Source organism: Phyllostomus discolor, chromosome 12, assembly GCF_004126475.2.
Source record: "Phyllostomus discolor isolate MPI-MPIP mPhyDis1 chromosome 12, mPhyDis1.pri.v3, whole genome shotgun sequence".
NCBI classification, from domain to species: Eukaryota; Metazoa; Chordata; class Mammalia; order Chiroptera; family Phyllostomidae; genus Phyllostomus; species Phyllostomus discolor.
Window position 1 is genome coordinate 49072152 of NC_040914.2, and position 23409 is coordinate 49095560.

At 58.7% G+C, this 23409-nt stretch overlaps 1 protein-coding gene across 2 annotated transcripts in view; it reads left to right on the forward strand.

Moving 5' to 3' along the window:
• Nucleotides 1–23073, forward strand: part of TENT4B (terminal nucleotidyltransferase 4B) — a 33970-nt gene extending 10897 nt beyond the window's left edge. The window contains exons 2-12 of one of the 2 annotated variants that reach the window (XM_028502087.2): nucleotides 9943–10066; nucleotides 11549–11595; nucleotides 13049–13169; nucleotides 14034–14141; nucleotides 15409–15537; nucleotides 16171–16384; nucleotides 17939–18065; nucleotides 18161–18264; nucleotides 18361–18548; nucleotides 20247–20411; nucleotides 21619–23073. In XM_028502087.2, coding sequence (XP_028357888.1) covers nucleotides 9943–10066; nucleotides 11549–11595; nucleotides 13049–13169; nucleotides 14034–14141; nucleotides 15409–15537; nucleotides 16171–16384; nucleotides 17939–18065; nucleotides 18161–18264; nucleotides 18361–18548; nucleotides 20247–20411; nucleotides 21619–21795 — 1504 coding nt within the window. In that variant the 3' untranslated portion in view covers nucleotides 21796–23073. The remainder of the gene's footprint in view (nucleotides 1–9942; nucleotides 10067–11548; nucleotides 11596–13048; nucleotides 13170–14033; nucleotides 14142–15408; nucleotides 15538–16170; nucleotides 16385–17938; nucleotides 18066–18160; nucleotides 18265–18360; nucleotides 18549–20246; nucleotides 20412–21618) is intronic. The other variant, XM_036013514.1, reaches the window with a different exon arrangement.
• The last annotated feature ends 336 nt before the right edge of the window (nucleotides 23074–23409 follow it).

Below are 23409 nucleotides of genomic sequence, written 5' to 3' on the forward strand. Positions count from 1 at the left end.
GCCGGGCCGGGCCGGGGCGTACACGTCATCCCGTATTAGTGCGCACGTTGACTGGGGCTCTACCCCCCCCCCCCCCCCCGCCATGGCGGGCGTCTAAGTGGCATTCTATCTTCTGCTGCAAAGGAAGCGCCGGCGGCACACGCCGCGCCTGCCTCTCGGCTGGTTTCCCCCTCGGTGTCCATCGGAACGAAGTGGGGGTCCCCCTGTCTCCAGAAAGACCGCGAGGGTAACGGCGAGGGAATGGCTACGGCGCCTGCGGCCTCCCGGGCCCTCTGCTTCCCCCGCCCGGCAGGTGGGGTTTTGCCGCCAGGCGGCTTCCGCCCCGGCACGGCGCCGCGCGGGTTTTGGCGCCCCCCCCCCAGGTTTGTTGGTGTGCACGTGTCCATTTTTCTCGTGCTCACCCCTTATCTGAGGGGGGGGCAGCGGTGGGCCGGTCGGCGCCGTTGACCTGGAACATGGGCTGCTTGTCCTTGGCGCGGCCCTCGGTCAGGTGCCCGGCGGCGGGCGTCCGGAAGTGGGTGGCGGGGTTTTCCGGGGCAGAGGAGTGGCCGGGGCTGTTCAGGGCTCCGTCACCCTTTCCCGGAAACGAGCGGGGCTCGCTAAGTCCAGGTCAGTTGAAGGACATGGAGAGTGCGCTCATTGGCGAGGAAATCAATGGTGGAAGGGTTTTTTTGTGTGTGTGACCCTCTGGGGGGGCCTGGAATCACCGTGCGAGGCCCGCCGTGCCCAGGAGGGGCCGAGCCGGGCTGGTGGCCGGCGCTGGGGACGCGTCAGAAGCTGTGGGGGGACTTCCGGTCAAGATGGAGGCGTAGGTAGACAGGCTGCCCCTCCTCGTCCAACCAGAATAAGGACAACAACAATTTAGAAACAAAAAACAACCAGGACGGACAGAAGGTTGAAGTGTGTGGAAGTCCGACACCAAGGAGTTAGAGCCACACGTCCTCCAGGCCGGCAGGAGGGGTGGGGGCTGGGGGAGAGGGGGAGGGGAGTTGCCAAGTTGCGTCGCTAGCCATGCGGTGGGTAAGGCAGTGGCCGGGGAGCCAGTGAGATGGCGATTGTGGAGGGGCGCGGGGCTCAAGGCAGCTGGCGGAAGGGGTGGTCCCTCATTCACGTGCGGGTAAACCAGGTGAAACTGGGGAGCAGACAGACCGCGCAACCCAGGGCCCCAGTGCCGGGGAATAAGGCCTCAAACACGTTTGAAAACACCTGTGGGGGCAGAGCTGCCAGGAGAGACCCCCAGCCTCACAGGAGAATGCGTTGGGGAGACCCACGGGATCCTGGAACGTGCACAAGCACACCCACCCGGGAATTAGCACCAGAGGGGCCCCATCGAAGGGAGTGATACAGAGAGAGAGCAGGGAGCATGCGCTATTGTTGGCTCTCGGACCGCCCCCATGTACAACGTCATCGCCAAGCGACTGGGGTGCCCCGCCCTGGTGCACACCTAAGGCTCCGCCCCTCATACGTAGCAGGGCGACAAAATGAGGAAAAAAAAAGGTCCAAATGAAAAAACAGATCGAAGCTCCAGAAATAATACAACTAAGTGACCCAGAGATAGCCATCATGTCAGATGCACAGTTCAAAACACTGGTGATCAGGATGCTCACAGAATTGGTTGATTTTGATCGCAAATTAGATGAAAAAATGAAGGCTACACTAAGTGAAATAAAGGAAAATGTACAGGGAACCATTGGTGATGGGTAGGAAACTGGAACTCAAATCAATGGTGTGGACCAGAAGGAAGAAAGAAACGTCCAATCAGAAAAGAATGAAGAAACAAGAATTCAAAAAAAATGAGGAGAGGCTTAGGAACCTATAGGACATCTTTAAACATTCCAACATCCGAATTATAGTGGTACCAGAAGGGAAGAAGCAACAAGCGGAAAAGTATTTGAACAAATAATAAAGGAGAACTTCCCCAGTCTGGCAAAGGAAATAGACTTCCAGGAAGTCCAGGAAGCTCAGAGAGTCCCAAAGAAGTTGGACCCAAGAAGGAACATACCAAGGCACATCATAATTACATTACCTAAGGTAAAATGAAGGAGAGAATTCTAGAAGCCGAAAGACAAAATGAGAAGAGTTACCTACAAAGGAGTTCCCATCAGACTGTCAGCTGATTTCTCAAAAGAAACCTTGCAGGCAAGAAGGGGCTGGAAAGAAGTATTCCAAGTCATGAAAGGCAAGGACCTACATCCAAGATTGCTCTACCCAGCAAAGCTTTCATTTAGAATGGAAGGGGAGATCAAGTGCTTCTCAGATAAAGTTAAGTTAAAGGAGTTCATCATCACCAAGCCCTTGTTATATGAAATGTTAAAGGGACTTATCTAAGGAAAAGATAAACACGTACGGTAAAAAAAAGACATCAAACTCACAGTCATTAACAACCACACCTAAAACAAAAGCAAACTAAGCAAACAACTAGAACAGGAGCAGACCCACAGAAATGGAGATCACATGGAGGGTTAGCAACAGGGGAGTGGGAAGGGGAGAGAGGGGCGAAAGGCACAGAGAATAAGTAGCAGAGATGGTAGGTATAAAACAGACAGGGGGAGGGCAAGACTAGGATGGGAAATGTAGAAGCTAAAGAAATTATGACCCATGGACATGCTCTAAAGGTGGGGAATGTGGGTGGGGGGGTGTGCAGGGTGTAGGGCAGTGCAGGGGGGAAAATGGGACAACTAACAGCATAATCAATAAAATACATTAAAAAAATAAAAATGATTTTTTTTAAAGCAGCTGCAGGGGCTCCAGGGCTGGATCGCCTTCACGTCAGAAGCTCTCAGGCCCTCAGATAGCGGCCTCCCTCTGATTCCCGGTCCCCTTTGGGCCGTCATGTAACGTGGGCCGCGCGTGTGCTCGGTGTCGGCGTGTGCGTGTGACCCTACTCGGCGTGCTGACGAGAACATCGGGGGGTTTTGTTGGGGTTTTCCACAGTCGCTCGTTACCTGGGTGCACGAGGCTCCTTGTCCGGGGCCGGCAGGCCCTCCCGTGCCTCTCGTTCGGCTTTGTGGCCGCACACAGCTGCCTGGCAGCACACACAGGGGTCGTCGCTCCTCGAGGCTGTTGTGAGTGGTGCACCTCGGTGTGCGAGGGTCCGAGCTTCTGCTCCCTGCACGTTTGCGCCCGTACCTGGGAGCGGAGTGGCTGGGTCTTGTGGCGTGACTCGGAGCACCCGCTGGACGGGCGTCCTTTGCAGCCGAGTGACGTTACGTTCTCCCCGGCAGTGCAGGAGGGTCCCGATTTTTCTGCATCCTCACCAACGCTATTTCCTGTTCGTTTTTTAGTTTACTTTTTATTTTACTTTTCCTGTTTCTATGAGGTTTTTAAAGATAGTAATAGCCGTTCGGACGGGATGAAATGGCATCTGAGCATGGTTTTGATTTGCATCCCTGTGATGAGGGAGGATGTCGTGCGTGTTCCGGCACAACCACAGGATCACACAGGACGGCAGGGACAGGCCTGTTCCCTCCGGGGAGCGGCGGGGGGCGGTGTGCTTGCTGCGAGGAGCAGGGGACAGAGGGGAGCATCCGAGTTTCAATCAGTAAAGCGTGCTGGACACTGACTAACTAGTTGAGATAAAGTGACAAAGTAAAAATAACTGGAAGAAGTATAGTCAGGTTTTTAAAATAGACGATGTTTTTTTCTGAGCAGTTTGAGATTCATAGCAAAGTTGACTCCTCCCACAGCCCACCAGGGCCCGTGGGTTCCGATCAGTGAATCTATGCTGACACGCCCCTGTTGGCCCGCCCGTAGTTGTCAGCGTCCTCACTTGGTGATCCACATTTTGTGGGTTTGAATAAACGTATGAGACACACACCCACTGTGGAATACACAGAATAATCTCCCTGCCCTGGAATCGTCCTCGCCCCCCCACTCACCCCTCCCTCCCTCCTCAGCGGCTGCAACCACCGACCCTTCTACCGTCTCCGTAGCTCTGCCTCTTCCAGAGTGCGAGATAGAATTGTACAGTACGTGCAGCCTTTTCGATTGTTTTTTTCACTTAGCAATAAATAAACACTTCACATTCCCCTGTGTCTCCTCTCGGCTCTGATACCTCACTTCTTCTGAACATTCCTTGTTTGGGGGCATCAGGGTATGTATCTGCCAGCTGCTGAAGGACGTCTCGGTGGCTTCCAGGGCCTGGCAGTTACGAGCAAAGCTGCTGGAAATACGTGTGGGTGTTGTGTGGCCACGCGTTTCCAGCTCGTTCCAGTGAATACAAAGGAGCACGGTGGCTGGATCGTGCCGGGGGAGTGCGTGTGGTGTGGTGAGGAACTGCCGAATGTCCGCGGTGGCCGCACCGTGCAGCACCCGCCAGCTGTGGCCAAGGTTGCCATTGCTCCGTGTCCTTGCCAGCGGTGTCGGTGTTTTGGGGTTGGGCCATTCTGACAGGTGTGCCATGGTATCTCGTCCTAATTTGCAACTTCCTAATGACATACGATGCCAGGTACCTCTTCATATGCTTACTTGCCATCTGGGTGGGTTTTTGTTTTTTTTTTTTCTGAAGTGTCTAAGTCTTTTGCCCATTTTTTCTTTTTTCCTTTTGTCTATTTTCAGAGAGAGGGGAATGGAGGGAGAAAGAGAGGGAGAGAATCATTAGCCTACACCCCAGGCATGCTGCCTGACTGGGAATTGAACCCACGACCCTTTGGTTTGCAGGCCAGCACTCAATCCACTGAGCCGCACCAGCCAGAGCTCGCCCGGTCTTTAACCGGGTTGTTTTTTTTTTTTTGTTTTGAGTTTCAAGAGTTCTTGAGTATTTTGCACATCAGCCCTTCGTGAGATGGTGCATTTTACAGGTTCTCCCAGTCTGTGGTTTGTCTCGTCAGTCTCTTGATGGATGTCCTTCTGATCTCAAGGTCAGAACGCCTCTGGAACATGCAGGAAAGGGAGACGCAGGGCGGAGATTACAGACGTCAGAACTGCACACACGTTACGGTGCCTGTGCTGTTTCACCTCGTTTAAATCACCTTTTGAAAATTATGTCAATTTTGAAATAAAAATTTTACCTACAAGCCTGGGTATCTGGCTTACCTCGAGAAGTGGGGAGCGTTGGCAGTCCTGAGCTCACATCCCGTGTGGCCACAGCTGGCAGCCGGAAGGGGCAGCCTCTTTCTGCAGGTGGGCATGGCCTTCCCCGGGCACCCACTCTGCCCTCCCTGCGCACCCCCGCCCTGCGGGTGCGTGGCACAGGCCCATCCATTTACTCAGCTCTCTGTGCCTTTCAGGCGGAGACTCAATGGTGTAAGTCCATGGGAGTACAGAATTCACGCACAGCGAAAAAGCGCTGCACAAAATGGAAAGACTAATGGAACAGACTGGTTTCGATGGCAGAAGACTAATAGCCATAATATGTAAAGAATGGGGATGAGCCAATAAGAAAATAAGCACAACCCCAAAATAGGAATAAAAAATTGATTCGCAGTCGGCTACCGGCTTTATGGGGGCTGGCCGGGACCGTGTCTGTCTTGGTCCGTGGGGTGTCGTGGTGCCTCACGCTCTGTAGGCGTGTGGTGAGCATTTGTTAACAATAATCAGTGGTAGGTGGGCGGCATTTACCGTGGGTTTACTGTGTGCTCAGCACGTAGCAAGCGCTGTCCAGACCCTCGTTTCACCCCTACAGAAGCCCCCCAAGAGAGGCATGCTCCTCGTCGCCCACGGGCGCGCGGGCTGCAGAGGTCGGGCAGCCAACCAGCCGTGCCCAGGAGGGTGGGGTGCCACCGAGGTTTGACCCCAGGCTGCCAAGTGCATGCTGTCCAGTGGCTCACTGAGACGAGTAGGAAGAGGCAGGATACAAGTGTCCAGTGAACACAGAGAAAATCCCTGGCCGAGGTAGGAGTCAAAGAATACAAATGAAACGCTTTCCAGTGGGGTGGGGGCTGCAGGGGACCCTCGTGCTTTCCTGGGGGAGACTGTGTCAGTACCCACCTGGCGATGGGGGCATTTGGGGAATGTTCCGTGAGGGTCTCAGCTGCCCACAGCTTTGCGCCAAGGGATGAGTTTGTTCAGGAGGAAAAGGAGCGTCGAGGACAGAGTTCTGTGCGAAGGCGGCTTTATGAAATCGAGTCGTGGAAAATGGGAAGTGACCCGAGTGCCCCACAGGAAGGGATTGGTGGGATGAAAGATGGTTCGTTGGTATGCTAGAACAACGTGTGGCCATTAAAATTCAGACGGCACGCGTGGTGGCTGGGATGCGGCCGCCGTGTCTCCCACGGCTCAGACGGGCCGCGAGGGACGCCGTCAGCAGCAGGCGGTGGGTGTGTCCGGCACGGTGGCCGCCGGCTGTGTGCTGCGGCCTGGGGGCCGGGGCTCTGGGTGACTTTACATGTTTTTCCTGAGTGCTGTCCAAACAGCTGCACATTCCCGCATGTCGCTCACAGTTTGTTTTGTTCTGATCGGAAAGGATACAGGACCTCATAGAGTCAACGAGGCTTGTTTACACGGTGTGTTTGGCGTACGTGCGAGTGCATTCTCTGTGAGTCTGTTTGTCTCTGTGTTTTCCCCAGAGCTTTAAAAAGCTTCCCTGGACAGTGCCAGCACTTACCCAGCAGGTCTTGCCCGCACCAGAGGAACCTGGTAAACGATGACAGTGTCCGTCTCTCCCTGTCGGCCTCGTTCCCGACTCCCTCGGCCCGGGCGATCGGCAGTAATCAGTTCACGGGTGTTACATGTAAGCCGGTTACCTTCTTCCACGCGAGGGATTTGTAAAGCAAGTCACCACTGACACGTGTGGCACATCTGATCTTCGAGCGTCGGGCCCTCGAGAGCGAGGTGCCCTGTGTTGGCTCCGCGCGCCCCTCACCACACTGGCGGCAGGGAGGACGTGCGGGCGCGTGTGTCTTTCTGGAGCGGCGTCTGTGCTTGAACACCAGCCCCTCCACTGGAGCAGCGGATACAGTTGTGGCGTTAGAACTGTGTGGGCTAGACACATCCACGTTTTGTTGTTACGGTGGAGACACAAACTCCCGCGCAGGCCGGGTAGCTCAGGAGGCTGGGACGCTGCCCCCTGTACACCAAGGTTGCCGGTTTGATCCCCAGTCCGGGCACGTGCAGGAAGCAGCCACTGAGTGCGTGAATGAGTAGAGCAACAAATCAATGCCCCTCTCTCTGCCCCCCTCTCCCCCTCCCTCTCTAAAATCAATTAAAAATATACATAACAAACTTCTGTGAACACCCATTCTTATTGGCATTTGGACCTCGTTAGATCGGAAGGATTAAGCCTTGCTTGTTTTTCCACTCAGCAAATATTTGGGAACCCCTCCCACTTGGGGAGTAAGTTTATGAACTAGGCTTTTATCTCAAGGTATTTGGTCTTAGGGCATACTGTCAGCCATTCTTAGAGCTTCCCAGCCGTTTCCAAATTTGGGTAGCCGGCTCAGAGTGGTGGGGGAGTTCCGAGTTTTTCCTGGAAGAGGGGAGAGCTAATGACGGGAGTCGGATGAAGCAGCTTGGAGGCGGCAGTTTCCTTCCTCTTCTTGCTCTTTTCCTTTACCTTAGAACTGCTACGCAGTGGCGGCGGGGCTGGAAGGAAGAAGCCCCGTTGGGGGGGGGAGGAGAAGTTGAGGGAAGAAGTTGGATGGTCCCTTCCTTCCTTCTCAGCAGCGGCGGGGGCGGGACAGAGGAAACCCAGTGAGGTTCCGCCCTCCCGGAGCCCTGGCCTAGTAAAACCCGGTGCGGGAATTGAGAGCACCAGACGGCCGCTGAGAGGGTGCTCCAGTTTCTAGCAGAGCGGGTAGGAGCACCTCTCAGAAGAAGGAGGAAACGGAAAACTCGGCCTGTAGGGCACATTCCCGGGACTCGCGCTCCCGGCTCGTAACCAGGGGGTGTGGGGGTCCGCCGCGTGCGAGGCCGAGCACGCCCGCAGAGCTCGCGGGGGTCGGACAGGTAGACCCTCTCCTTTTAAATTCATTCACGCTGTCCTCCGTTTCCCCACGCTCCCTTTTTTAAAAAAAATCTTAGGAAACGTGACAGTTCGGGGGTGTGAGTATGTTTCTTTTTCTTATCATCACTGTGGAAAGCTGGACACATTGCTCGGACTTGAACGTGTAAGGGTCGTAGGGTGTTCCATTCTGTAAATGTCTGTCACCTTGGCTTGGCGAAACGTCCGTGGTCCGTGTGCTGCTGTCCCCTGGAGAGGCCGCGTCTCCGCGCACAGGGAGGCATGTTTCTGAGCCACCGGTGGCCGTCCCTCACTCTGGAGGACGCCTGTGGCTCTCGGGCCACACTGCCCCCTGTTCCAGTTCTGTGGTTCTCACCCCAGCGCGAGGCGGGTCTGTGTCCACGGGTCCTGGCACCGAGCTCACGTGGAGGCGCACGGTCCCCTTCACGGCCGTGTGGACGTGGGGCAGACAGATGCGCACTCTGAACCGGGGGTCCTGGGTCTGGGCGTGTGGGGCCGAGTCCTGGAGAGGTGAGTCCGAGTGGAGAGGCTGGTGAGGGGGTAACCGGCTGTGGCCCCCGCTTGCAGGAGGCAGGTCTGGACTGGAGTGGATGGCAACCCCCGGGGGCCGGAGTCGTGCTGGGAGGTGACGTTGGAGCTCTGGGGGGCTGTGTTCCGGGGTCTGCCTGGGCCAGCGCTCCGGCAGAGATGAACTGGACGCACAGGATTCTGTGTGCTGCGCCAGGGGCGGCGGGCAGGCCGGTGCTCTGGAAGGGACCCTGGCAGTCCCCGGGACCACGGGGGAGGCCTTCAGAGGAGATAGGACTGGGACCCTCAGGTGGGACAGGTCTCACTTGGAGGGGGTGGAAGGGCCAGGACTGGGAGACCTGTTGGCTCCAGAGGACAAGGGAGGATGACCCTGACGTTTCTGTGTGGGCCACCGCGTCTTAGGGAGGGGACAGGTTGGAGACAGACCTGGAGTCACGTTTGGACGTCCTGAGTCTGATGTGACGTCTAGGTGGAGCTGCCTGGCTGGCAGCTGGGCCTACAGCAGCACCGGTGAGGTGGGGGCGGGGGTCGTTTTCTCTGTGTCTGTGAATCCTGGGGCCCTGACTCAGCCGCTCACTCCGCAGTAGGCTGGCCCGGGGCTAGGGCCTTTGCTCCTTGCTCCCCAGAGGCAGCTGGAGACATGCAGGTCCCTAGGAATGGCGACTCAGACGAGCAGAGACTCACTGCGCTGGGTTTTCAGGGGCTTTCCAAGCATGGGTTTGGGGTCCCTCTGTGTCCCCCACAGGCCGGCTGCTGAGCTCCCTCTATGGTTGCTGAGGCTCCCTGGCTGCCGGTGGTGCCGGCCTTGGTCTGCAAGGCTGGCTTGTTACAGTGGCTTCGGGTTCTCTCTCCTTGAAGGGCTCGTTTTCTTCAGTGAGCGTTTTTCCCTGGTATCCAAATCTTGCAAAAACACACAACGGTAATGAGCACGTGTGCGTTTTTTAAAGGCAGCCTGTGCAAACTGTGCAGCGTCCCCACTCACTCACTCACCACATGTACTCACTGCACAGGGGGGCGTAGAGGCCCTGTTCTTGGGCGGGGGGTGGGGGCAGTGCACACAGAGATGGAGGGAAACGGCCGAGCCCCCAGCGCCCCTGCGTGCCTGTCCCGGGGTGGTCGCTGTTGACAGCTTCCCTTCCGGAAAAGGTGTCAACGCCCGGAGAGGCGCGCACGTGTGCGTGTGTGTGTGTGTGTGTGTGTGTGGGGCACACGAAAGGGATCCTGGTACACGCATGGTGCCTGACAGCCCCTGGTGACAGGTGCTGGCGGGGCTGTTAGTCCTCCTCCAAGACTCCTTGGACTTCGCAGTTCTTCGCAGTACTTTGGCATTTCTGATGCAGCTCTGTGCGCTCCCAGTGTAGCTCGGAGCGCACTGTAGCCTTACAGTTAGGGTAGAAACTCACGGCTGCAGAGTCATCAGCTGACTCACGAGACTTGATTAGATGAGATTATTGAAGATACTGGTTTTTCGTGCATCGGCCCTGCCCATACTAACTGTTCTGCTTTCCCCCCAGGCTGCATGAAGAAATCAGTGATTTCTACGAATACATGTCTCCGCGGCCGGAGGAGGAGAAGATGCGGATGGAGGTGGTGAGCCGGATCGAGAGCGTGATCAAGGAGCTCTGGCCCAGCGCGGACGTGAGTGCCCGCTGCCGGGTCGCCGGGTGGGCGGGGTGCGTCGGGGTCCGTGCCTCTCTGCCCGGTGATCGTGGAAGGAACCCTTGAAGGCCCACAGGTGTGTGCAGCGTTAGAACTGGGCTTCCGGATCACTGGCATTGAGCCGGCGCCTTACTGAGAACCACGTTGCTCTGCAGCGCCGATGCGCCAGGCGCGCGGGACCAGGACTCGCGCCCCCTGGTGGTGGGCGCGGGGCGGTGCCCTGGCGGTTTTGTTCCCACCTGCCGGGACGCGCGCTGCGTGGCTGTCTGTAGCGACTGAAGAGGTCGGGTGGGGTGGCTCGTGTCATCTGAGGCAGGCGCCGGCGCACCGGCCCCAGCCCCCGCCCCCCAGGCGTAGTACCCAGCCAGGTTGCCTCCCGTTCCCCTTGGTCCTTGTTTCCCCCCCGAGTTGGCGCCGCATGTTTCCGGCTCCCTTGAGGGTCTGGTGTCCAGTCTGGTGCGTTCTGAGAAGCGACCTGTTAGCATCCATTACTGCGTGCCACCTGACTCTTCTTCAGACTCTGTTGTGGGGTGGCCACGGGGAAACCAGGAGTCGGGTTGGTTTTTTTTCCCAGGTGGCAAAACAAAGACGCTTCAGGTGGGATCCTGTAGGTAAAGGGAAGAGGGGAGGACGCTAGTCCTCGGCTGAGCAGCCACCACAGCCCTTGTTGCTTCTGCTGTCCTAAGTCAGTGGCTCTCAGCTGGGGGGGGGGTATTTGCCCCCCGGGGGTAATTGGCATTATGGGCGGGAGACACCCTTATCAGCATGACCGGTGAGGTGCTTCCGCGGGGGTCGCCGAGCGTCCGCAGTGCACAGAACAGCCCCCGCAGCTGAGAACGGCCTGCCCCAAACGTCAGTGGTGCTGAAGGCAGGAAACCCTGGCCCACGCTCCTCCTCCTCCTCCTCCCGCCCCCGTGCCCCCAGGCAGCAGCTCCATCCGCACTGTGAGCAGGGGCCCGGGCCGGCCCTCCTCCGAGGCTGTGCCCCGCCCCCATCCCCCTGCTCCTCGTGGTCAGTCACATCCACACCCCGGCCCGAGTCTTCCGGCGCTCTCTGCAGTGGGCGGTGGGCGCGTCCCAGCGTTGTGCCGCTCGCTGCAGGGAGCCACGGCGACAGTTCTCGGGCCGGCCTGTGCACCAGCGCTCATCCTGCAGGGGGCGCCGTCTGGCCCCGAGTCAGTGATCTGTGAGGTGACTTCTGCTCAGCACACGCAGCAAGGGTTTGTGACTACACGGGAGCGCCAGTGACCCGAGTGCTACTTTTGAAAGTTTCCTCTTTGAGTCTGTATGTTTGATATTTGAACCTAATAGTTTTAACTGCCTTCGGAATGTCTGCCTATGGGGTTGGAAGCTGCCCCTGCAGTACTGAAAAGGGCCAGTAGAGGGCAGCAGAAACCAGCATTTCTCCAAGGTGCGGGCAGTAGCTCCGCTGAAAACAATAAAATAACTGTTTCTGTTTCAGGTCCAGATATTTGGGAGTTTCAAAACTGGCCTGTATTTACCTACTAGGTTAGTATATTAATGAAGCTTTCAAGGGGTTGTGCATTTTTCTGGAGTGTATTTATTTTGGCTGTTGATTGTGTAAGTGTAGAAACAAATGATGTTTGAAACAGAAAGTCACTTACTGTACTCGACCTGAGTTATCTGGAGGTAGGGTGTCACTGTGGACGTCCCGCCACACAATATAGGGGTCATCGTGTCATCTCAGGTGGATGGACAGGGGACACGCTGCGGTGACGTCAGTTAGCACTCGTAGCAGCGCCCCGCCCTGCGGGCTGCCCAGCCCCCCCCCACCCACTGTCTCACCCGTGCCCGTCGGGGGGCTCTGGGGAGGCCCCTGCTCCTGCCGCAGGGCCATGCAGGCTCCCGGGCCAGGCCTCTCGGTGTCGAGAGCTCATCCTGTTGCCCACTGTGGGCCCCAGCGCAGAAGTGCAGGTGCAGACCGCCCTGAGGGCGGACGTGGTCTCTCAGGGCCCCTGTATCTCAGTGACCCTCGGGGGCTGGCTTGGCCCTCAGCCTGGGGGCCCTTCCGGGGACAGGACGGCTTCCCGAGGGGTGAAGGAAGACCTGTTCTCTGAGAATTGGGGTGTGGTGGTCTTGAAGGGAAAAGCCTTCCACCGTGGTTTAGTTTCTGTTCTCGTTGTGGTAACAACACTTAACGTGAGGTTTGCCCTCCTGACACAGTGTGAAGAGGCACCAGGCCCAGTGCAGTCGCAGGCTCCCAGCCTGCTGTCTGACTGGGACTGGATTCCACTTCCGGCCCGAACTCGCACACGTTGACGTGCGTGGGCCCCAGCAACTTCCGCCCTCCCTGTGCTGGCCCGGGCCTGGGCGACGCCCTAGAGCCTTCGGCTCGGGCCGTCAGGATCTGTCCTTGTTGAGGGTCTGGACTTCGACAGCGCCCCGAGTCACCTCCCTAAAAACCGTGACGGGGGTGTGTGAGCAGTCGGCACAGCCCGCAGTTCAGATGTGAGAAGGACCCGGACGCAGTCCCCGGGAGAAGCCCGGCCACCCTGTGTCCCCAGCCCCGCCCCTCGGAGGGCCCCTCTGCCGTCCGTCCTTGCGTTTCCTTGCAGACGCTCCATGCGTGTGGAAGGAGGCGTGGGTGGGAGTGTTTCCTTTATTACGCAAGTGGGGGCCTCGTGCCTTTCACACTCACTGGTCTGAGTGGCGGCCACGCGGAGGGGCTCAGGTTCCTAGCCCCAGAGCCTCGGCCAGCAGGAAGCGGTAGCTGGCGCTCTCTGAGGTTCTCCCCCTCACACGCTCGCCTGTTCCTGGGGCCTCGCTCGTGTGCACTGGCTGAGTGGGGGCGGCTGGCGACGTCGCAGCCTCCCCTTCAGCTCAGACACAGTCGCCACGACGCCTGGGGCTCCGCGGGGCGGGGGCGGGCTCGAGCCTGCATCCCACCGAGTGCGCGTCCTCGCCCCTTCAAACCCCCTGCGGGCGTGTGTTCTGTGTCCAGTGACATCGACCTGGTGGTGTTCGGCAAGTGGGAGAACCTGCCCCTCTGGACCCTGGAAGAGGCTCTTCGGAAACACAAAGTCGCGGATGAGGACTCGGTGAAAGTTCTAGACAAAGCCACTGTGAGTCCCCCCACGTCCTCTGCCGGGCAGGAGACTGGGAGCGCCGGGGTTCGGGTGGGGGTGGGGTGCGCAGGGACGGAGGCCGGCCCTGCTCAGGCGTCCCTTCCATGAAGTCCCCCGTCGCCCGCACAGCCCTGGGAGGCTTTGCTGGGACGAGGACGCGGGACGAGTCTGTGGTGGGAGTCGTGTCGGCCAAGCCTGGCTTGAACGACCCTGGGAGTGGCCGTGGAAGGATGTTCGTGGAAGCTCACAATTCACCTATTTTGCAGATTTTGTTTCTCTGACACAAAACAGCTTGCATTTTTTAATTAAAACTCCCCGATTTGGAGCCCGGCTCCGCACGGTCTGCGCCTCCGCACTGTGCACACGAGCTCCCCCCCACCCCCGGAAAGATCTCCTCGGCCTCACGCACGTCCTCCTGTCGCTGCTCACGTGGGGACGGGCCTCGCGCGGCACCCGCACTGCCCGGCTGCGTTCACAGCCCTGTGCGCAGCCGCCCCGGGGCCGGTGGGCTGTGCGTGAGGCTGAGGATCCGGCCGCTGTGTCACTAGAAACCGGCGCGGGGCTGGAGGCTCGTGACTGACGTCACCTTTGAGCAGGGGCCTGTTCTCCCAAGTGCGTAAAGTGTCAGAAAGGTTTCTGTTGCTTGTCTCAGAATTCCCAGCCAATAGACATGGTAAAATAGGTCATATGAGGTAAAACGCTAACTGTGCAGAGAGAAGTTTCTAGAAGGCGGGGCGACCGTGGTGTGCAGTGTCCAGAACACTCATGTCCTGTCAGGAGGTCAAGGCCTCGAGTCTGGTCACCTTCGCTGCCCATGCAGTTTCGTTCACGTGTTCTAATTTTACCTTTCTGCCCTTCCAGGTACCTATTATTAAGTTAACAGACTCTTTTACTGAAGTGAAAGTTGACATCAGCTTTAATGTGCAGAATGGCGTGAGAGCCGCGGACCTCATCAAAGACTTTACCAAGGTCAGAGGATTCTCAGCGCTGGTCGCCTCGGCCAGACTGTGTGCGTGTGCATGTGGCTATCGGAGCTTCTCTTCTGTGCCCTGGTTTTGCTGTCCTTAAATCTGCTGGTGACGGTGGTGATTTCAGTGTGAGCTCAAGTGAGGTTTCAAGGCCGAGAAAGCCATTGAAGAACCGCTCCACTCTGGGGGAGACCAGGCGGAGGTGGAGTGGCCCCGTCCGTTTCGGTCTCCCAGCGTTCAGACCGGGAACCTGCCGGGGTGTCCTCGGGGCTCTGACCCCCTGCCCCGGGAAGGCACACCCTGCTGGCATCCTGACTCTGCGGGGACTCGACTCTGCTGCTCCGGTCCCAGTGTCCTCCCGGGTCGGGGGACTCGGCCAAGGACAGGGAGACGCCGGTCACCTGTGGCTGCAGCCACCTTGTGGCTGCAGATCATTGCCCTTTTTTATCTTGTTTGTTCTCACAAAGGAAAATAGCATCTGTATGCATATTATTTTATACTTTTTTAAAACTTCACATCTTAGAAGTTTTTCTCATGTCAGCACAGACATGTTCCCTTCATTTGAAGATGCTGTTTCTGACTTCGACCATAATGTTTAAAAATGGTTACTCCTGCACACTTTCGTTGTTTCTCGTGCGTGTTTACTCTGGCACGATTTGCAGAAGTGCGCACTTTTTTTCCTTACAGAAGCGTACGTGTTCATAGTCAGTGTCAGGAAGAAGCTGGAAATCCCTAGTAACTGCCCCCTACCCCCACCACCACTGGGTCGTGGCCACGAAGGCTTCTTTCTAGAAGCTGGTGCCTGCGTCATCCTCGTCCGAGTCCCCGGCCTCGGGCCTGGTCCCCGAGTGCCGGCTCAGGCGCTCTCACATGCCCTGTGAAGCTGGGAAGGTTCCGGTCCCTTGCCCCCACGGAAGCCGGAGGCTGGGCTGCCCTTTCCAGGCCCCGCTCAGGGACAACGATCCTTTCCCTGGCTGTGAGCTTTCGGGGGGACTTGGTCCCGTCCGGGTTGTGTTTCCTGCTCACAAACAAGCCTCCTGCCGTACCGGCCAGAGTGGGCGCGCTCAGGTGAGGGCCGCTCTTCACCGCTGCACGTCCCCAGGTTCCCGCGGCGCACTGTCTCGTAGCGGGCTCTTAAGACGGAAGGTCGTCTCCAGCACAGTTTGCGATGTGAGGACCGGTTTATGCACAGAGACCAGCGGGCTGTTGATGCTCAGGGCTGTTCCTCATGCGGGAACCCGTCGGACATGCCATTTCTTCTCTTTCAGAAGTACCCTGTGCTGCCCTACTTGGTTTTAGTGCTGAAACAGTTCTTGCTGCAGAGGGACCTCAACGAGGTGTTCACAGGTGGCATTGGCTCTTACAGCCTCTTCCTCATGGCGGTCAGTTTCCTGCAGGTACGTCGTGTGGCTCTGACGTGCTGGTGCGCACTAACTTTGACACCTGAGTTAGGGAGTCACTTTGGAGAAATGTAAGTCAGACTCTTAGTTGCAATGCGTCTGTTGAATGCTCAGGACTTTTGGAACCGGGTACCTTTTTGTCACTGAGCAAGCACGTGTTTAAAACTCCCTAGGGAAGGATATTTGTTTTGTTTTTAATCCCATACGTTTTAGTCTATTTGGGACTTTTCACTGCGAGCTTTAACATGCAGAGGCATCCCGTGGTTTGCACGGATGTGAAGGGTAGGAGAAAGGCCACAGTAGGGATGTCTTCTAAGCAGCTGCCCCGGGGGTCTGGCCGGAGGGGCCTGGCCGGAGGCGCGAGGAGGCCCGCCGAGGCCCGGGTGCACGTGGCTCTGCTCGCGAGTCCATGACGTCCTGCCCGGCCGGCCCCATCTGCGTCCGGGGCACCTCCTGGGTCATCCCAGCCCGTGCCGTGCCTCGTGACAGCAGCACGGCCTCGAGACGTGCCAACCGCTCCGCCCCACCAAGTGTCACGAGTTGATAGCCGCCAGGATGTCATTTGTTGTCCCCCCTCGATGAAGCGGAGAGTGCCCAACATAATGTCTTTTTCTCTTCTTCTGGTTTTAGTTGCACCCCAGGGAAGATGCTTGCATCCCCAACACAAACTATGGTGTTCTCTTGATAGAGTTTTTTGAATTATATGGACGGCACTTCAATTATTTAAAGACTGGCATCCGGATAAAGGACGGGGGTTCGTACGTGGCCAAAGACGAAGTGCAGAAAAACATGCTGGACGGCTACCGGCCATCGATGCTTTACATCGAAGATCCTCTGCAACCAGGTATTGAAATTAGGTAAATGTGGGGGGGCATCGCCAGCCGCTGCGTTGCACTTGGAGTTCTCTGTAGATAAAGAGCGAAGGACCAGCTTCTCCTTGCGGCCGTTCCGTGTTTCATCGGAGTGTTTCATAAGCGAACATGAAAGTAAACACACACTCCAGAAGCACGTGCTGCAGCCCTGGCTGGTGCGGCTCAGTGGACTGAGTGTTGTCCTGGGAACCAAAGGGCCATGGGTTCGATTCCCAGTCAGGGCACACGCCTGGGGACGCAGGCCAGGTCCCCAGTAGGGGGCGCAGGAGAGGCAACCACACATTGATGTGTCTCTCCCTCTTCCTCCCTCCCTTCCCCTGTATAAAAATAAATAAAATCTTAAAAAAAAGAAAAGGAAACCACGCTGCAGACTCTCAGGTGGGTCGGGCGTGGAACCCACCGACGTGACAGTCGGGGCGGGTCTGCGCGCGTCTCCGGCAGGACAGCCTCTTCCCCTTCGGCCTCCTGCCGTCGAGGCCTGCTTCCCGCCTGTGGCCAGCCAGGGGGTTTCGTTGCTGCTGTTGAGTTTATGAAACTGCACAGGTTTCAGGTGTGCAGCCTGCCGCACGTCACCTGTGCGTTGTGTCGTGTGTCCCCACCCACTTCGGTCTCCCTCCTTCTGTCAGCACGTGCCCCCGTGCCCTCTCCTCCCCTGGTCATCGCCCCACCGGCCTGGGTCTGCCAGGGTGGTCCAGCCGGGGCGTGGTGGGGAGGACGCGGCAGCCCCGCTGAGGACAGCCGCTCAGGCCCAGAGAGTCGCCGACGGGTTTCCTCTTGGAGCCTCCCCTCTGGGTGTGCACGGCCTGCCTGCGCCTCGCCGGCCTCCGGCGGCCTGAGGGTGAGCACAAGAGGGATTCCTCCCGCGCTCTCCTGGCGCTCTGCTCTCCTGCCGCTCTGCTCGCCCGTCTCCCGGTGGCTCCGGCAACAGCGTTTCCTGCTGGGAGCGCAGACGCTTCCGCTCTGTGTTATCGGACCTCAGTGGGCGTGCTCGTGGCCGTTGGCGCTCATGCGTTAACTCTGAAAGTCAGTGGGAAAGGTGGTTCAGAGTAGGTGCCAGCAGCCTCTCCTGGCCTGTGATCGTCAATCGTGTGTGTGCTTGGTCCCTGGGGAGGTGCTCCCTGGGAGCCTGCTCTGTGTAAAGGACACACAGATTCCCCCCAGAGGTCTGCCGTCTGGGTGTTCCTGGGGGGGAGTGGGAGCCAGTCACAGAGCCGCTGGGGGGCGGAAACCGGGTGTTTCCGGTTCATTTTGGTCTCAGTCTTCGGGTGGAAAGGCAGGGACTCTTGTCTGTCGGCTGGCGGTGGGACAGCCCCTGCGAGGCCAGAGTGTGTTAGGCGACCTGGGCCCCGGACGGTTTCTCACTTTGCGATGCTCAGGCTCGGAGCCGGGGGTGGTGGGGTCCCAGGTCCCAAGGGCCACTCTGGGGGGACGGCACCTGCCCGTGCTTCCTGGACGAGGGCTGGTGAGCACGCAGCCGTATGAAGCGGCCGGCAAGCTCCCCGTCTCACGGCACACCTCTCCCCCAGGTAACGATGTGGGACGCAGCTCGTACGGGGCCATGCAGGTGAAGCAGGCCTTCGACTACGCCTACGTGGTCCTGAGTCACGCCGTGTCGCCCATCGCCAAGTACTACCCCAACAACGAGACCGAGAGGTGAGCGCCTGCCCCCGGCCGGCCGCGGCGGGGTTGGCTGTGGCTGCTGGCCTCCCAGGTGACGCCCTCCCTCTCTCCTCCTCCCACGCACGCAGCATCCTGGGCAGGATCATCAGAGTGACGGACGAGGTGGCCACCTACCGAGACTGGATATCGAAGCAGTGGGGCTTGCAGAGCAGGCCCGCGCCCGCGTGCCACGGTAGGCGTCCGCCCGCCCGTCCCCTGTTCGAGGCTTTGCTGAGTTGTGTGCGTTTAATGGGAAGAAACGTTTTCCAATCTTTTGCCACTCTTTCAGGAAATGGTGTTACCTTGATAGTAGATTCTCAGCAGTTAGATAAATGTAATAATAATCTGTCTGAAGAAAAGGAAGCCCTTGGAAAATGTAGAAGTAAAACTTCGGAATCTGTTAGTAAACACTCTTCAAACTCTTCATCAGGTCCGGTGTCTTCGTCTTCGGCCACACAGTCCAGCTCTAGTGACATCGTAAGTATGAAGCCGGGCCTTGGGCCTTTCTAGCCGGAGGCGCCCGGGAAGCCTGTCGGGATGGGCGTCTGGGGGCGGGGCCGGCTGGCTTTCTGATGGGTCACTGGGGAGGCGAGGGACGGGAACGCGCGTCCTGCTTCTGCCGGCGGGCAGCGACAGTGAGCGGGTGGTAGCGAGCCTCCACCCACGCCGCCCCGGGCTGCCCCACGCACACTGGGCGAGCCAGCCAGCCGTGTCCGTCCATCTGTCCGTCCGTGCTTTGACACGTTTCCGCGTGCATTGCACACGTCCCGGCGGTTCCCCAGAGAACTGCAGCGGGCTCCTCGCTGGCCAGAGTCCAGTTCTGGTTCTGGTTTTCGTTTTGCTTTTCGTGTAAAACCGACACATGAGGAAGTTTTAATTGTATGTCTACTGAATTTTCACAAACACACACACACGTGTGTGACAAACCCAGCAAGACAGGCTGCGCGTCCCGGAGGGCAGTCCCCAGCCCCGCCCTCGAGGTGACACTGCCCGGAGGGCCGCACACGGCGGGCCGGCTCCGCCTGCCCCGGGTTTCTTGTGCTGGCTGCGTGTGCTCTCCCGTGTAGGGCTCCTCCTGCTCAGCAGTGTTCTTGAGCCTCTTGGTTTAACTTTTACAACTCAAGATACCATTCTCACAGTTGACCATTTAAAAAGTGTGTCATTCACCAGCTGTCGGTATATTCACAAGATCGCAGCCGTCACCTGATTGCACGGCGTTCCCAGCCCCCAAAAAGCAGCCTGGCGGCTGCGCCCCCAAGGCCCTGCAGTACGGCTGCCCCGTCCCCAGCGCGTCTGCGTGGGTCACGGCCGCACTCGCTCTTTCTTGTCAGGGCTGCTTTCCAGTTGGCCTAGTTGGGATCTGAAAGGGGCTTACCTGTCACTTGAGTTTTGGCTTTGCGAGGCATGTGACGTGAAAAGCCATCTAAGTAGGGAAGGGACGTTTTTTTACTGCTGACGAGGACCGTGTGTCGTGGCGGTGTTGTGCAGCCTCACATGCAGAACTGGCGGGGTGCCTCTCTGGCCCCTGGAGCAGGGCCGCGGAGGGCAGAGTGCCGCGCTGGACAGCCGGCCCGGGGGCGGAGCGGCAGGGCCAGAGGCTGTGGCCCGGAGGTGCTGGGTGGGGTGCGGGGCTCAGGCTAGACCTGAGAGCAGACTAGCAAGGTCAGGCCACGGCCAGGCGGGCTCCGCCGTGGGCTCCGGGACATCCGCGCCCACAGGGTGCCTGCGGGGAGGGCTCCCCGAAGCGGCTGCCGTCACAGAGATGGGGGTAGGGCCTCTCAGGCCCCCCTTCTTCTGAAGAGACACTGACTCGGGGACCGGGCCCTAGGCCCACCCTCCCAGTCCCGCCCCTCGCCCTGCACTGTGGCCCGTTTTCTGTAAATAAAGATGCACGTGGACTCGCACCTCTGCGGGCGTCTTCAAGGTGATGGCCAAGGTCAGGCGTGGCTGGTGGCATGAAGGGCGCAGCAGCCCCCTGGTAAAACGAGCCGCATTCGGTGTCCAGAGGGAAACTTGAGCGGTTTGTTCGGTCCATCCCTCCGTGTGCTTCCCGAAACAGAGGCCCAGACGTCTGCACGGGGCCCGGGGAGTGCTCCGCTGAGGCGGTCTCCCGTCCTAACGTTGAGTGTCTGAGTTACTCACACGGCATATTGTAACGCCCGTGACTCGTGGCAGGATTCCGACGCGACGCCGTGCAAGACCCCGAAGCAGCTGCTCTGCCGCCCGAGCCCCGGGCACCGCTCGGGGCCGCAGGAGGGGACCGTGGAGGCCTCGCAGGCCGGCGGGAGAGCACAGAGCACCCCGGCCACTGGCACGCCCGGCAGCGCCAGCAAGTCCCAGGTGCGTGTGGGTCGGGTGCACAGCACGTACAGCCACGTCAGTGCGCGTCGCGGGCCGGGACGACTCTGGGCTGAGGTGCAGCCCTGCCTTGTTCTGGGAGGCTCCGAGCACAGTGGTGCTTCCAGTCCCAGGGTGGCCCCGGGGACCCGTGGGCCTCGGGGCCCCTGGTGAGACGTGCCAGCCTGCCGCTCGGCTGCAGCTCCAGTAGCAGGGAGCCACGCCAGGGTGTGCAGGATCCTTGTCCTCGGAACACACGCAGGCGCCGGCTGCTTGTGCGGCTTCACGGCCGTGTCGCACACGTCTGGGAATGTGGTTTGTGCGGGCACAGGGCCGGCACCAGGGACGTCCCTTTTTATTACAAAACCACGAGCGTGTGATTCTGCAACAGGATCACATCAAGCACGTGTGACACTTAGGTGAAACGTTCACGTTGGAACTAAATTCTGACCGCCCTCGGCAGGCGGTGCTGCTGCCGAGCCCGCGTTGCAGCCCCTCTGCAGCGCCACGCTCGCTGCCGCGTTGGGGGGCCGGGGCGCGGACTGCTGCGCTCAGCTGTTTAGGGTCTCAGTTAAAGGAGGCCACGGAGCGCCTCTGTTTTAGAGATTCTTTTATTTCCTAAAATTTTATCATCGCAGTGAACCAAAACGAGGGAAAGAAGCCACATCCCCTGGGCTCCGACCTCAGGCCCCTGAGCCCTCCGGGCACAGCAGGGCAGGGGCGGCGAGAGGGAGCGACTGTTGTGTCGGCCGCCTTGCGCCTCCGGTGCCCTGCAGAGCCCACCTCGCCTTCCCGGCCCCAGTCGTGAGTGCCGACTCCGGCATCGGTGGCAGTCAGCATGGCAGGTGGCCCGTCGCCCGTCGGGGAGGGGCCGCCAGCTGCCACGCCGCTGACCGGGCTGGGGCGCCCCTGTATGCCTGAGCACTGCGGCACCGGTCAGCACGCGGTGTGTGGGCCGAGGGTCCCCTGAGAAAAGTCGCCCGTTGCGTCTGGTCTGTGGCGAGGGCCAGGCAGTGAGCGCCCTGGGCTTCTCGGTGCCCCCGGTGAAAAGCAGCTCAGTCTCAGAGAGGCAACCCCCGGAGTGTCGTTTTCCACCTGCAGTGGAAGCGTGGCCCTGGCGTGGGAGGTCCCCGGGTCAGTGTTGGTGGCGGTGGGTGTGCGGGTGCAGCGGCTGGTGCTGACTTCCTGGCGCCCACTTCCTCTCCCGCAGCACGGGCCAGCCCGGCTCTTCCGGTCTTCCAGCAAAGGCTTCCAGGCCACGGCTCAGACGGGCCACGGCGCCTCGGCAACTGACAAGCAGCACCCGGGCCGGTCCAGTAACCAGTATTTCCACGGCAAGAAGAGGAGGCACAAGAGGGACGCCCCGCTCTCGGACCTGTGCAGATAGTCGGCGTGGTGTGGCGGACCGCCTCTGCGCAGAGACCTCACGCCCGGGGCCGCGGCCGGGGGACTCCGGGGACGCGCCCCAGCCCGGCGCTGTCCACGTGCCGATCAGCGTTTTTCCCAGCTCGCCACGGAACGGATCATGAAGCCTGACGCAGCAGAAACGAAGAGCAAGCGGAGGGGGGGGAGGCTGCTCGTTGGATGAGTCATACGCTACAACAGGGTCATTTGAGGGTGTGAAGCTTGAATGTAAATGAAATGCACTTCTCGTTGGCTTCATGCAGAGTCAGGGGAACAGGAGTCGGTGGGGGGAGAGGAGGAACTCGGAGTTCGGAGGGCCGGGGGGGAGGAAGACAGGCATCTCGTAGAAAGCCCAGATCCCAAAGGGGGGAGTGGCCTGTGCATGTTTTTTAAAAAATATTTTTGCACATATTTACCATTTTATTGTGTGTATATATAGATGACCGTATAGGAAATTGATATTTGTAATAGTGGATTTGTTAATACTTTTTACATAACATTACTGTTTAAATCGTAAACAGATTCTCTCAGGATTAGTTTGCAAAATAATCTGATTTGTCATCTTAACATCCACGTGTAGGGAAGTGATTAGTTCTCTTACCCAGCTGGATTCCCTCGGCAGTGACCTGACAGCGCCTGGTGACCTGCCGCTGCCGACGCGTCTCCTCTCTCGGGGGAAGGCTCCTGGTGGCGAATGACGTTCATTTTATTTTGTGCAAACGAACATACGTGTCTGTGCTGTGTACTTCCGTGTGAGCACTGAAAGGTCTCTGGTCATCTCTCCGGATCAGCTGCAACTGTTTTTTCTATAGTGCTGTCGCCCTGACCTCGTGTGTGCTTCCTTTGGGGTCTTTTTTAAATCTCATTTCACTCTTATTTTTTAAAATCTCCGACAGGGAGGCAAAGGCCCCAGCCCCGTCGCAGCGAGCACCCGGCCGCAGGCCTTGCACGCTGGCCCCTCCGACCGCGTGTGCTGCGTGTGCTGCCCGTGCCCGGGCCCCTGGTCTCGTCTCCAGACCCCCGCGCCGTGGCTGCAGGGGCAGCGCCTGCGAGCGGCTTCAGTGACACCACACCCACGGGGGACTATCTTCTTGTACTCCCCTTCACGCTTCGGGGGCCGTTGGTCTCCCAGAAGGAAACGGTCTTCGATAATGGGTCTATTTTGTATTGCCTTACTAAGACCAAACACTTCTTGTCATCCCATCCCTTATCCTCTCCTTCCATGGAATTGTTGTGTTCAATTAAAACTTTTTTAAACCTCCGCTTGTTTCCATCATACCGTGAATCAGGTTGTGGTCAGCTCTGCGTGCAGACGAGACGTGTGACTCTGTCTGCCGCTCGGTCGGGGTGTCGCCTCCGGTCGGGCGTGCGTGGCATTTCTGAGAGCGCGAGCTCTCTAGCGAGAGCCTTTGTGTGCGGTTCGCTGGCGTCAGTGTGTGTGGCTCTGCGGACCGTGGCCGTTTCTGAGAGGAGATTCTTTTACAGACGTGTGCAGATGAAGTGCTGTGGGCTTTCAGGAATTTCTTCTACGCACGTTCATGGAGCCCCGAAGACCGCTCAGACCAGTCACGGACACTTAGTGCAACTTTTTATAAAG